The sequence below is a fragment of the Euleptes europaea genome, chromosome 10 (genome assembly GCF_029931775.1).
Source record: "Euleptes europaea isolate rEulEur1 chromosome 10, rEulEur1.hap1, whole genome shotgun sequence".
In the NCBI taxonomy this organism is placed as follows: domain Eukaryota; kingdom Metazoa; phylum Chordata; class Lepidosauria; order Squamata; family Sphaerodactylidae; genus Euleptes; species Euleptes europaea.
The window spans coordinates 26,217,286-26,228,943 of NC_079321.1; the positions used below are offsets into that span (position 1 = coordinate 26,217,286).

An 11,658-nucleotide genomic window follows, 5' to 3' on the forward strand; every position below is an offset into this window, starting at 1 on the left:
AGTAACACTAAGGTTTCTGATGTCAGGTTTTGTACCTGAAGCACTTGTGCATAGATCCAAGGAACTGTACGCCTATAATACAATCCTAAGCAGAATTACTCTCTTCTAAGCCCACTGATTTCAAGAGTATAACTCTGTTTAGGGTGGCACTGCTACTTGGACTGGTGTTTCTCAGATAGAAATCTTGCAAGTAGTGCATGGAAAATCCCTAGAAACTGAGGTGAGATTCAGAAGCATTTTTTGTGTGTGACACAGGTCAGCTGTTCAAAGAAAAAAAGTCGAAAATACAGCCAAACATGCCAAGCCTTTGGGCATACCTAGAGTACTTTTTCCATCGCAGCTTAGGGCTGCAGTTTAAGGCAGTTATTAGAAAGTACATTATTTCCCTGTAAAACTTTCTTTAAGGGTTAATGTTTCTATTCTGTCATTGCATATCTAGAACTCTCACCAAAAAGTCAATGGACCCTCTATTACAGTCTAACAGATAAATAACTGTATATTCCACACACTTGCCATATTTAAGACCAAGATTTATACTGCAATCCTATCCTTTTTGAACAGACAGCATGGCATAATAGCCAGAGTATCGGACACAGGAACCTCAAATTCCAACTTGGCCATGAAGCTCAGGATTAGGAAAATCATGAAGTTTTTAGCTTAATGTGCAAGGGATTGTTGTAACACTCCTCTGAAGTAAGGCTGGATACCCATGTAAACATTTCTTATTGATTTGGAACGGCGATGTGAAGTCAACAGAAATCAACAGAAACCCACATCCCTGGACTGATTCAACTTGGAGCTTGAACCCAAATCAAACTGAATAAGATGCATAGTGCAACATATGAATTCGGATAGAGTACTATCAAAAACCAAGGCTGCACCCATAGAACACCGTGCTATTAGCAGTCATTCACATCCTGGATTTTCCGCACCAGGATTTCCACAACTGGATTTTCACAATCCAGTTGTGAATGACCGCTAGAGTTCAAGGACAGCATGATCCGCAACCATGTACGGAAAGCACTAAGACATCAATGGGTGTAATCACTGCTACCAGTTAGACCACAGAAAAGAATATAAGGAAATGTCTATAATACAAAAAAACAGTAAGTTGCACATCATTTAATTGCTATTTATTTCATAAACATGAGGTATTTCAAAGTGCTATAAAGATGCAGCACTAAATGTACATCATTGGAAGAAATAAAACACAGAACTTTTGCAATTACCCAGTTCTATGCAACAAACATTAACAAATACATTAACTGGAAGAAACAGGCTAGGGGAAAAAAAGGCATATATAGTAAATTTCTTTACAAAAGTTTTCTTAGTTCAAAAAAGTGATAAAGTAATATCTACTCAAAACTTTCCACAACCATTTTCATACGAAAATATAAGTATCAAATTTAGTTATGTATCAGCATCATACTAAAGTATACAGGCAGTGTAAGAATTAGTACAGTACATAACAGAGATTAACAATATATTTGTATACAAAACCATGCTCCTCAAACATTGAGGTATTACAGTACTTAGGTGTGAACGTCCAGTCTAATATTGGTAGCAAAAGTAACCTCTCATAACCCAAGACAATGTACAAAAGGCAATTGTTCATATGGTATTTACAGAGGTGGGCTTTTTTTCCCCCCACAAGGGTACAAAATTGATTTTGCCCCATAACACCTGGTAAAACGTAAGCACCATTTAAAAAAAGGAATTTATGTTTCCAAACTCAACTGGATGTCGTAAGCAGCTCTCAAACGCTCACAATATTGAAGAACATCTATAGTTCTAAGAGGAAATACAAAGAGCATTCCATCACGGTTTGGCAGTCTTTTTCATCTCCGGTACAAGAACATCCGTTTGCTCTCCATCCAAAACTGTAAAGAGTTTTATCACTTGACTTCAGAGACTGGATTTGAAAGAAAAACCAACATTCTTAACGTCAAAAAACACAACTTTCTTTAAGGAATCAAAAATGTGCAAAGTGGCAGTGGCTTGTCTTGATCAGACAATTTAAAAACAACAACAAAAAAGATTTTTTTTTAAAGAAGAATTAGCAAGTCTGCATGTGTTCCAGTTTTTTTATCAACTGCTGATGCCGGACTTGAAGTTTTTCCTTTTCCAGCAATAACTTGTGCTCCTCTGCCTGTAAGGAATGAATATACTCAGTGGCTTTTTTCAAGATGACAACTTTTGCCGCTTTCTCGTTTTTCACCAGTTCCGGCACATGGTCCCTTAACGTGAGGAAACTTGACCTCAGGTCATTACGTCGCTGGCGCTCCAGGATGTTGTGGTTACGTCGACGCTCGCTGTCTTCCGAGTCGGAGTTTCGAGGACTCGAGCTCTTCGGCTTTGGTTGGGTCATGGGTTTTGCCGGACGGGGGGCTTCGCTTTTGAGCTTTTTCTGCGGCGGTGCGTCTTCGCTTTCCATGTAAGGAGAAGGGGCGGCATAGTTGTGTTGCTGATGAATAGGGGCACAGCGCTTAAGGATGACTTCATTTGGCTGAGTTCTCACAGAGGCCAAGGGGCTGACGTTTTTGGAGCGCACTGTGATAGTCAGGGTAGTGACAGGTTTGTTGGAGGAGGAGCGCCTCTTTTCCACTGTTACCACATCAATTTCTTCTTCCTCATCCTCCTCTTCCTCGTCTTCATCTTTTGAAAGGGGGGGGGGAGAAAAACAACCAGCATTTATTCTCTAAGGAAAACATACCAGAAGGCTCTCAAGCATTTAGCATTAATTAGCATATATGTATTCTAAAGAAAGGCAATTCCCAGGGCACATACCAATGTATAAATATTTAAATGCTCAAAACATGCAGCGCAAGCAGGAAAGGAGCATTTAAAAAGGGGGAAAGGCAAGTTTGTATACCCAAGTCTCAGCAGAGATCTTTTAATAAGTGGTTTTCATTTAAAATAGTGGAACCAGCAGGACTTTCAGCTATGCAAGAAATCAAGTCACAACCCAGATAAAGGAAGGGCAGATTAAAAAGAATCACCTAATTTGCATTGGGAGCCACCTTTGTTTGTAGACTTAAATTCAAAGGACAATATTAAAAAAAAAAAAAACCACACAGGCACACAATGCACATGCAAGACAGAGACACACTATGGAACAAACTTTTTTTAAAAAAAAGACCACAAAAGTGAACAATTGTTGGATTTGTTCTAATGGAGAATGCAAAGCTGTTCCAGTTGGTAGGTCCCTTTAAGCCCAAGTGTTGGTTTACTGCCAAGAAGACAGCTGTTGCGAGGAAATGTTCCCTCCCTCAAAGCTGTCAAGATGCGGACCTGAAGGGAGCGCTGAATCTTTTGAAACCAGAGGCTGATCATCGAGTTTATGGTGATGGGGGGGGGGGGGTATGCAGCCACTCATTTACATAAGACAAAAACTTTTTACGGTCACTTGGGATCTTTTTTATCTTTCTTTCCTCTAGGAGTGTAGATGTTTTACAGCAGTCAAAAAACTGGTTATCAACACTGGGCTCTGCAGAAGCCAATGACTGAGTATTTATTTGCTGCTATTTCAGTGCCTTTGAATATGATACCAAACCAGACTGCTTACCCCCCTCTGAATAATAATTATTCTGAAAACAGGCCTGTTTACACTTCTTCTTTTTTGGCATAAGCACTTTTTAGGCCAAGCACAGCCAAAACATAGACTAAACTCTACTGTGGCACAGGGGTTTTCTTCTAGGCACCCATCATCACTACTTAAATCCCTTGTAACTTAGGAAGTCACACACAATTGGGGAAAAACAAGAGTCCCCCAAATAAACTTTTTGATAAGATAGCGGGGTAACTGAGGCTAGCATACTGCCATCTCCTGGTGATCCTTTGCAACAAGCAATAAAGCTCACTTACTCTTTGAATAGCCCAGGAGCGTGCTAGTTCATTCTTTGTTAAATCTTTAAACAGTGCAAGATCCACAATTTCCCCCCCCCCTCCCAAAGACAATGTGTGTGCTGTGTCTGACACTGTGGATAACTCCTGGGTCAAGTACCGCTGGGATATATTTCAGCTCAGCCTCTCAGAAGCCATGTTGTAGGAAAACACAGCTGTTAAGAGATGTAAGTGATTTCTCCCTTTCCCCACATCTGTCCTATCTGTTATCACTTCTGTCCCTTTCGTCTCCAAGTCAGGGGGACCCGCAAAGGCTGTGGGCATCAACTTTCCCTCAGGCCCTGCTCCTTTAAACGAAGGGTGCAATCCTAAACAGAAGGACATTTTGATTCTAAGTCCGGCAAGGTCAATGGGCTTAGATGGGCGTGACTCCGTTTAGGATTGCACCGTAAACTACAGAAGTGTCAGACGCAGAAAATAAGACCTAGGATGAATTTCACAGATCATTGTAGCATACTGAAGCATGGGGGGAGGAGGGCAGTAAATGACCTACTTTAATTTAGTTGCAGGGAGAAAAAGTTTAAAAAAAAAAAAGCCTGAGAGGTCACCCCTTGTTCGCTATCTGTGCCCACAGCAACATATAGCAGCCTGCTCTTATCACACCATCACGGTATGGGTGGTATATATTTCATGAGAACAGCTAAAAGCAGGATATTTGAGCAGCACTCCCATCAGGTGAACAGAATGTGGTATTTCTCCCACAAATGCATGATTCGGTTTCCAGCTGGCTGGCAAAGATTTGTCCTGCCCTTGAGGAAGCCCCATATTATGAGTTGGGGTGCTGGTTGTGGGGATATAGAGAAGAGGGCCCCCTTGTACAGAGCTCTCCTCCTAACCGACAGAAAGGAACTATTTACCAGAATCGCTCAGAGTGTCGTCCCCCGAACTACTGTTGGCTCGGCTGTCACTGGCCGCACTGGGGTGGCGTCCGCTGCGCGAAGGGGGACCCGCTGTCCCTTGCGCGGCCCCACCGCTGCTGGAGACGTTCACCCGGATGCCGGCCACTCCCCCTGCAGCTGAGGCGGGAGCCGCAGCCGCCTGTTCTCTCTTGTTAATGGGGAAAGGGAAAACCACCGCTGGGTCTACGCACTCCGAGACCGAGTTGTTCAGCTCTCCCTGGCCGCCACTGTCATTTCCAGCGCTGGCGCTGGGGGTGGCCGCGGCGGTGGCAGAGCCAGCGGTGGCGGGGGCCGTGGCTGCCCCTCCTTTGCCCTGCAGCTTTTCGTGCACTGCCCTTTCCAGTTTCTCCCGGGCAGAGAAGCCGCTCCACATACAGTCCTGGATAATGATGGCGTTGAGGTTGCTGCTCTCTCCTAAGCCCATGTCGAAGGAGTCCCCTCCATCGGCGCTGCCCCACAGGTCCGCTTCTGGGGGCAGCAGCAGCAATTCCGAAGCCCAGTCCAGGGAGTCGCTGGTTCGGAAGCCCCCTAGCGCCACTGCTCCCCATGATAAGTGGCCGCCTCCCGGAGGGTTCTCTTGCAGGCCAGCTGGACTCGGAGACAGAGGAGGTGTAGGCAGGAGCTCAAACTTTTTCCAGATGTCCTCCCCTGGGGGAGCAGAATCCGGACCACACAAATAAAAATCGTCTTCGTCTGGATAGAAGCAAGGCTGCAAGGAGTCAAATTCGAGATCTGGATTTTTACTGACCATCCCGGGCATCTCTGTCGTTTTCTTCGATTGGAATCCTTTCAGGTTGGGCTTCGATAATTTTAAAAGGAAAAAAATGTTTTTGTTTTCCACTCGGATATGCTCCCCCTCCCAGCAGGATCTGAAACGCAGAGGGGGGGGAACGCAAATTAGATTACAGTTCAGAAACGTACACACCTAATTTGTGATGCATTCGCTTTACAATCTGTACTTTTAAAAAAAGAAGAAAAAAAGAAAAACTCCAATTCTTGCACAGGGACGTGCAGCCAACTCATCAAAGAGCAGCTAAAAATCAGATTTCACCCCTATTCCAACAGCTGCTTGGTTTTCTACCTTCTGGAGCAGCCAAATCAGAAGAGCACGATGTGTGTGTGTGTTTGTGTATATGAATGGACAAGGCGAGTAAGCAGCCCAGCGCAATTCCCTCCCCCCTTTCGGTCCTAGAAAGAATGTCCACAGATGCCTAGAGCTGCAAACAGTAGTAGCCTCATCAGGAGGAGGGGGATTTAAAAGCCCTCTGGTTTATGGCAGGAAAGTAAGAGGAAGTTTCTTTCCTCTTTTGTCATCTGGCGAGAAGGAAAAGGAGGATGGACGGATGTTGGGGGGGGGGGGGAGAGAGAGAGCGCCTCTGCAAATCACCCATTCCATTCATTCCCAGTTCCCGCTTCCAGCAACCCACAGCGGAGCTAGTGGGAAGCGAGCACAAGGAAGCAGCTCAAAGCGGCAGCGTGATCATCGCGGAAAAACCTTCGGATTCCCTAATAAGGCAGAGGAAGCCCCCCCCCCCTGCATCCAGGGGCGTCTGACCTAGCAAGGTTGCAGAGGCGCCGGCTCAATCTGAGGCAGTTGGCTACATTCTGGAATAAAAAGGCGTCTGGGCGCCTCTGGGCTCTTGTTTATTTATTTCCCTTGACATAAGTAACACTGGGGGAAGGGAGGGGCTGTGGCTCAGGGGTAGAGCATCAGCTTGGCATGCACAAGGTCCCAGGTTCAATCCCTGGCATCTCCAGTTAAAGGGACTAGGTGAGTAGGTGATGGGAAAGACCTCTGCCTGAGACCCTGGAGAGCTGCTGCTGGTCAGAGTAGACAAGACTGACTTTGATGGACCAAGGGTCGGATTCAGCATAAGGCAGCTTCATGGGATGCAACCGAGAAGTCAAGGTGTCTTGGTCTCCGCCCTGCCATTTTGGACATCCTTCCAGGAGAAGGGTCCTAGAGGTCTGTGCGAGGGGGCTGACCCCCAGGATCTCAGGGCGGCCCCACCAGTTCCCCTCCAAGCCGTTGCACGCATCCCCCCCCTTCGCGGAAGAGCCCCCCCATCCCCAGAAAGGGGGAGGGGAGAGACGCTTTCAGCCTTCCCAACACAGCCGTGCCCTCCATCCGCCGCCACCCCAGCCCAGCAGGGCTCCCCACCCCTCCACCACCACGTTTGGCTTTTGCAACGAGGCTGCGGCAACCTTCCCAGCTGCATGCAGGTCAGGAGTGGGGGGGGGGGCTAAAAAGTGGGGTGGGGGGGCTGCAACGGAGACGGGGAAGGCGATCTGCCTTTCCAAGGAGGCGGACAGCCACGGCTCCCCGGAGCCCCCCCAACCCCACTATTGCACCATCCTTATTTTCGCTTCCCCTCGGTCGAAGCGCCTTATTCGTTCCCTATCCAGGCAGAAGAGTTGTTTTTTTTTTGGGGGGGGGGTGTTTTTTCCTTCCTTCCTTTCTTTAAACGGCCTCTGCAAGCGACCTAACAAAAGCTCCCCTGCACGCGAAGCTGCACCGAGGATTTCTCTCTCTCTCTCTCCCCCCCCCTTTTGCATGCTTGGCTCCTGATGAATGAAAACCCAAACCAACCCCGCCAGGAAGCCCGCGCGCGATGCATCGGGAGACCAGACATGCAATCGCCCCTCCCTCCCCCCCCTCTCAAATCAGGACGACTTTAAAACATAAATATTATTATTATTTGGGGGGGGTATTTTTTTTCTTCTTTTGCATGCATCCCCGGCGTTGACGCTTCTGCCTTCTTACCTCCTGGCGGCGGCGACCGCGAAGCAGGGGGGAGAGGGAAATAGGAAAAAAAGAGGATTCAAGCAGCTGATGGTTTGGGTCGTAGCCCTTGCAAGAGCGGCCGCAAGCCCGATCGGCCCCCGGAGCTGGGCTGGACCCTCCGCATGCACCCTTTGCTTGCAGACAGATGACTGTCACCGAGGGGGCTTTGAAGCCCTTCTATATTATTAACTAAAAAAAAAAAAAAAAGTCCTGACACACCCGGGGAGGGAACCGGGGGGGGGGTGGAGAGCGAGCCGGAGACCGGACTCCGCCCCCTGATTTCCATAAAGCAGGGGAGGGGCCAGACATTTGGCGCCAAAATCCCCCCACCCCTCTCTCTCTCTCTCTCCTCCCCCCGCCTCTTTATTCTTTGCAAGGCAAGGCAAATGCGGGAGGGTGGGGTTTTGCTGATGGTGGGTGGGTCGCGCACTTTGCAACCGAGGAGAGGGGGGGGGGGGCTGGCCTTGATTTGGGCGCAGGGGCTCCCCAGGTTGCACCCGCGTTTTACTCTCCGGCAAAGCCCGGCCGGTCTGCCCGGGGACCGACCGTCCCTCCAGCCGGCTGGCTTTGCAGCCTGCAATGCTGCAAACACGACAACACGCCCCTTCCCGGCCATCGCCGCTTTCGTCCTTTGGGGGGGGGGGGATATTGTTTCCACCGGTTTTGCAAGGGGAGGAGGAGACAGGATGCTCTTTGTAAACATGCGCGGGGAGATCCTTATCAGAGGGGTTTTTGCCCCGCAATAGTTTGCAGGCGTCCACGAACCTAGGATTGCGCGCAAGTGGGGAAACGTCGCGCCTTTGTCTGTGGGGTGGGGGGAGTGCTTGAAGAACAGGATCACCCCAGGGCTGCAGATCGTAAGGGGGAAATAAATGCAACCCTCTCCAGGCGTGTGCGCCCTTCTTCCTCGCCCCCCACCCCCCGCACTCCCCTCGCTCCGCTGCCGATGCTGTATAAATAATGCACGACGGTTGCAGAACTTGGAAGCTTTGCTCTGCAAAAGGCGACCCCTTGCGGGCGCGAGGGGGAAACCAAGACCCTCGGAAACCCTAGTATAGAAACAAAACCGTGCAAATAATCCCACAGGGGTAATCCTGTTATGCCGTCGCCCTCAAAAAAGCCCCCACCCCAACAGGAGTCTACCGCTTCAACACGATTTTGCATTTAATTTCACCATAGGCTTTGGAGGGCTAGAGTCCGCTTGGTCCGCTGCCCCATGCATTGCTTCTTTTAAGGTGCCCCTAGACTCCTGGCAAATCAGTGGGTTGTAGATCAGATCAAGCCTGAACTGACCCTAGAAGCTAAAATGACTACGCTGAGGCTGTCGTGTTTTGGTCACGTCATGAGACGACAAGAGTCACTGGAAAGGACAGTCATGCTAGGAAAAGAGGGCAGCGGGAAAAGAGGAAGACCCAACAAGAGATGGACTGACTCAATAAAGGAAGCCACGGCCTTCAGTGTGCAGGATCTGAGCAGGGATGTCAAAGATAGGATATTTTGGAGGACTTTCATTCATAGGGTCGCCATGAGTCGGAAGTGACTTGACGGCACTTAACACACACACACACAGACTCCTGATTATTCAAACCTATGGTATAATTGTGGATCGATTTTTATTTCTCCTCAAAGGGGGCCCAAAACAGCTGACATCATTCTCCTCTATTTTATCCTCACAACAACAACCGTGCGAGGTGGGTTTGGCTGAGAGTGGGGGTGGTCCAAAGTCACCCGCTGATCTTCCATGGCAGAAAGGGGATTTGAACCTGAGGTCTTTTATGTATGGCTGTTTCCGTCGCGGTCACCCCTCCAACAGCTTCGGGTCTTTGTTGTGATTATGCATGCCGTTTCCAACTGTCAGAGATCAACTCGCTCTCCCCCTGGGTTTCCCCACGTTTTCCCCGCATTTTCTGGGACCAGTTTTATCTTGAATTTGAAAACGGGCAAAACACAGGGAGAGCGAGGGGACCTCTGACAGTCAGAAACAGCATGCATAATCACAACAAAGACCCGAAGTTGTCAGAGGGGTGACCATGAGGGAAACAGCCATGCATAAAATGCCTGAGTCTCCCAGATCCTAGCCTGACACTCTAACCCAGTGGTTACCAAACTTTTCAGGCCACCAAACACTTTGTTCCACAAACTCAATCCCAGCACCCCCCACCCTATCTTACAAAAAGCATTATTCAAAATAGGGGTTTGCATGACGCACTAAAGAAGATAAAAACAATAAAATTACAAAACAGTAACAATTAATTGCACATCCATTCAAAATCAAATCAAAACGTTGTAGTTGAAATTTATTCAACAAAACTGATGAACTTGATCCAGTGGTACCAGCCTTTCAAAGTCAGGGGGAAAATTCTGATAGTTTCCACCAGATTTGCCAGCATGGTGCCATAGCTTGATCTATTGTAAATTAGTGAACAACACAGTTGAAGGGGCCCGTCTCTAGCGCCCCCCCTGCTGCCCTCTTGCCTCTTAGTGCCCCCTAGGTAATCCTACTGACCCCCCAGGGGGTGGTACTGCCCACTTTGGGAACCACTGCTCTAACCACTAAACTGATAGGCTAGGGCTCTGTGCTTTTTGCTACAACACTTGCTCTGACTTTTCCCCTGCGGCTGAACAGATCCCCCTGCAAGTGGTGTAGGATCAGTGGTGCGAGACTGAACAGGTGCCCCAAGCGATGTGTGGCTTTATGTGTGAAGTCAAACACATTGCGGGAGCATTGGGTGTGTAGGCTGCTGATGGCAATGACTTCTGTCCCTTTGCCTGGCGTCCTGGTTGAGTTTTCTTTTCCCCCTAGTATGAGTCATATTAACTCCTCGCTGAAGTCGCATGTGTCTTCCCTACCCTAACTCTTCCTCTTCAGTTGCTGGTTTCTTCCTTGCTCTCTACAGTAAGTAAAATCAGGTCAGTTGTAATCACCTTTAGAAATACATGGAGTTTGTTTCGCTTCCTGCAGCCTTGAACATGTTTTTTCCACCCACGCACCAAGTTTTCGTCATGAATCAGAAGGTAAATTTTTAGTCTCCCGGGCACATGTTGCATTGATTCCCTCCCACCCCTCCTTTGTGGAAAAGTGTGCGGCTTTCCTTAATCGTGGTTCTCTCAGCACGGTTGTCAGTACTGTTACAAAACTGAAGTAGCTCATCCCTTGAATTCCAACTTCTCTGCACTTTAGGAGAAGGATTTTGTAAATTTGGGGTTCTAATGTTATTTACTAGCAAAATGACTGTTATTTGTGACATACTGAAGGCCCAGTAGGGGGTGAATTCTCTCAGCTACAAAAATTTCCTCACCTGTTGTTTGAATAGGTTGTGTGTTTGTATGTGTGTGTGTGGGGGGGCGGGTGCTTGTGAAGTACTGAGGGTATAGAGCAGTGGTTCCCAAATCTTTCGGGCCACTGCCCCCTTGGTTCCACAAACTCAACCCCAGCGCCCCCTACCCTATCCTATAAAAAGCATTCAAAACGGGTTTGCATGACACACTAAAAAAGATAAGAATAATAAAATTTCAAAACAGTAACAATTGCACATCTATTCAAAATCAAATTAAAACTTTTTAGTTTAAATTTATTCAACGAACCTGATGAACTTGATTTAGTGGTACCAGCTCTTCAAAGTCTGGATAAAAAATCTGATAGTTTCCACCAAATTTGCCAGCACGGTGCCATAGCTTGATCTATAGTAAATTAGTGAACAACACAGTTGAAGGGGGCCATCTCTAGCGCCCCCTGCTGCCCTCTTGCATCTTAGTGCCCCCAGGGGGTGGTACTGCCCACTTTGGGAACCACTTTGGGAACCACTTTGGGAACCACTGGTACAGAGCATTTATCAGTAGGTCTGCACAAAGGCATTACACCATGTTGGAGAATCCCTACCAGGGGGGTACTTGTCACTCAATATCACATGTTTGGCCTAACTCTAATACACTCAAGGATACCCCTAGGTGAGGGGCTAAGTTTGCTCTCTGCCTCTGATGACGCCAGCCTCTGAGACTCAAGGCAGCTCCAGTCTGCATAACGCCACCTTTTTCATTTGCATCCTCTGACTCTGACTTCTGCTCACACTG

General features: G+C 47.9%; 1 protein-coding gene across 1 annotated transcript; it reads right to left on the bottom strand.

Moving 5' to 3' along the window:
- Positions 1 to 1,895: 1,895 nt before the first annotated feature.
- On the bottom strand, positions 1,896 to 5,619 carry MYCN (MYCN proto-oncogene, bHLH transcription factor). Its single transcript, XM_056856348.1, has 2 exons — positions 4,761 to 5,619; positions 1,896 to 2,655 (listed from the first exon to the last, which is right to left on the bottom strand). Exons 1-2 carry the CDS (start codon positions 5,560 to 5,562, stop codon positions 2,057 to 2,059), a joined length of 1,401 nt encoding a protein of 466 aa, XP_056712326.1. The 5' UTR covers positions 5,563 to 5,619; the 3' UTR covers positions 1,896 to 2,056.
- Positions 5,620 to 11,658: the final 6,039 nt, after the last annotated feature.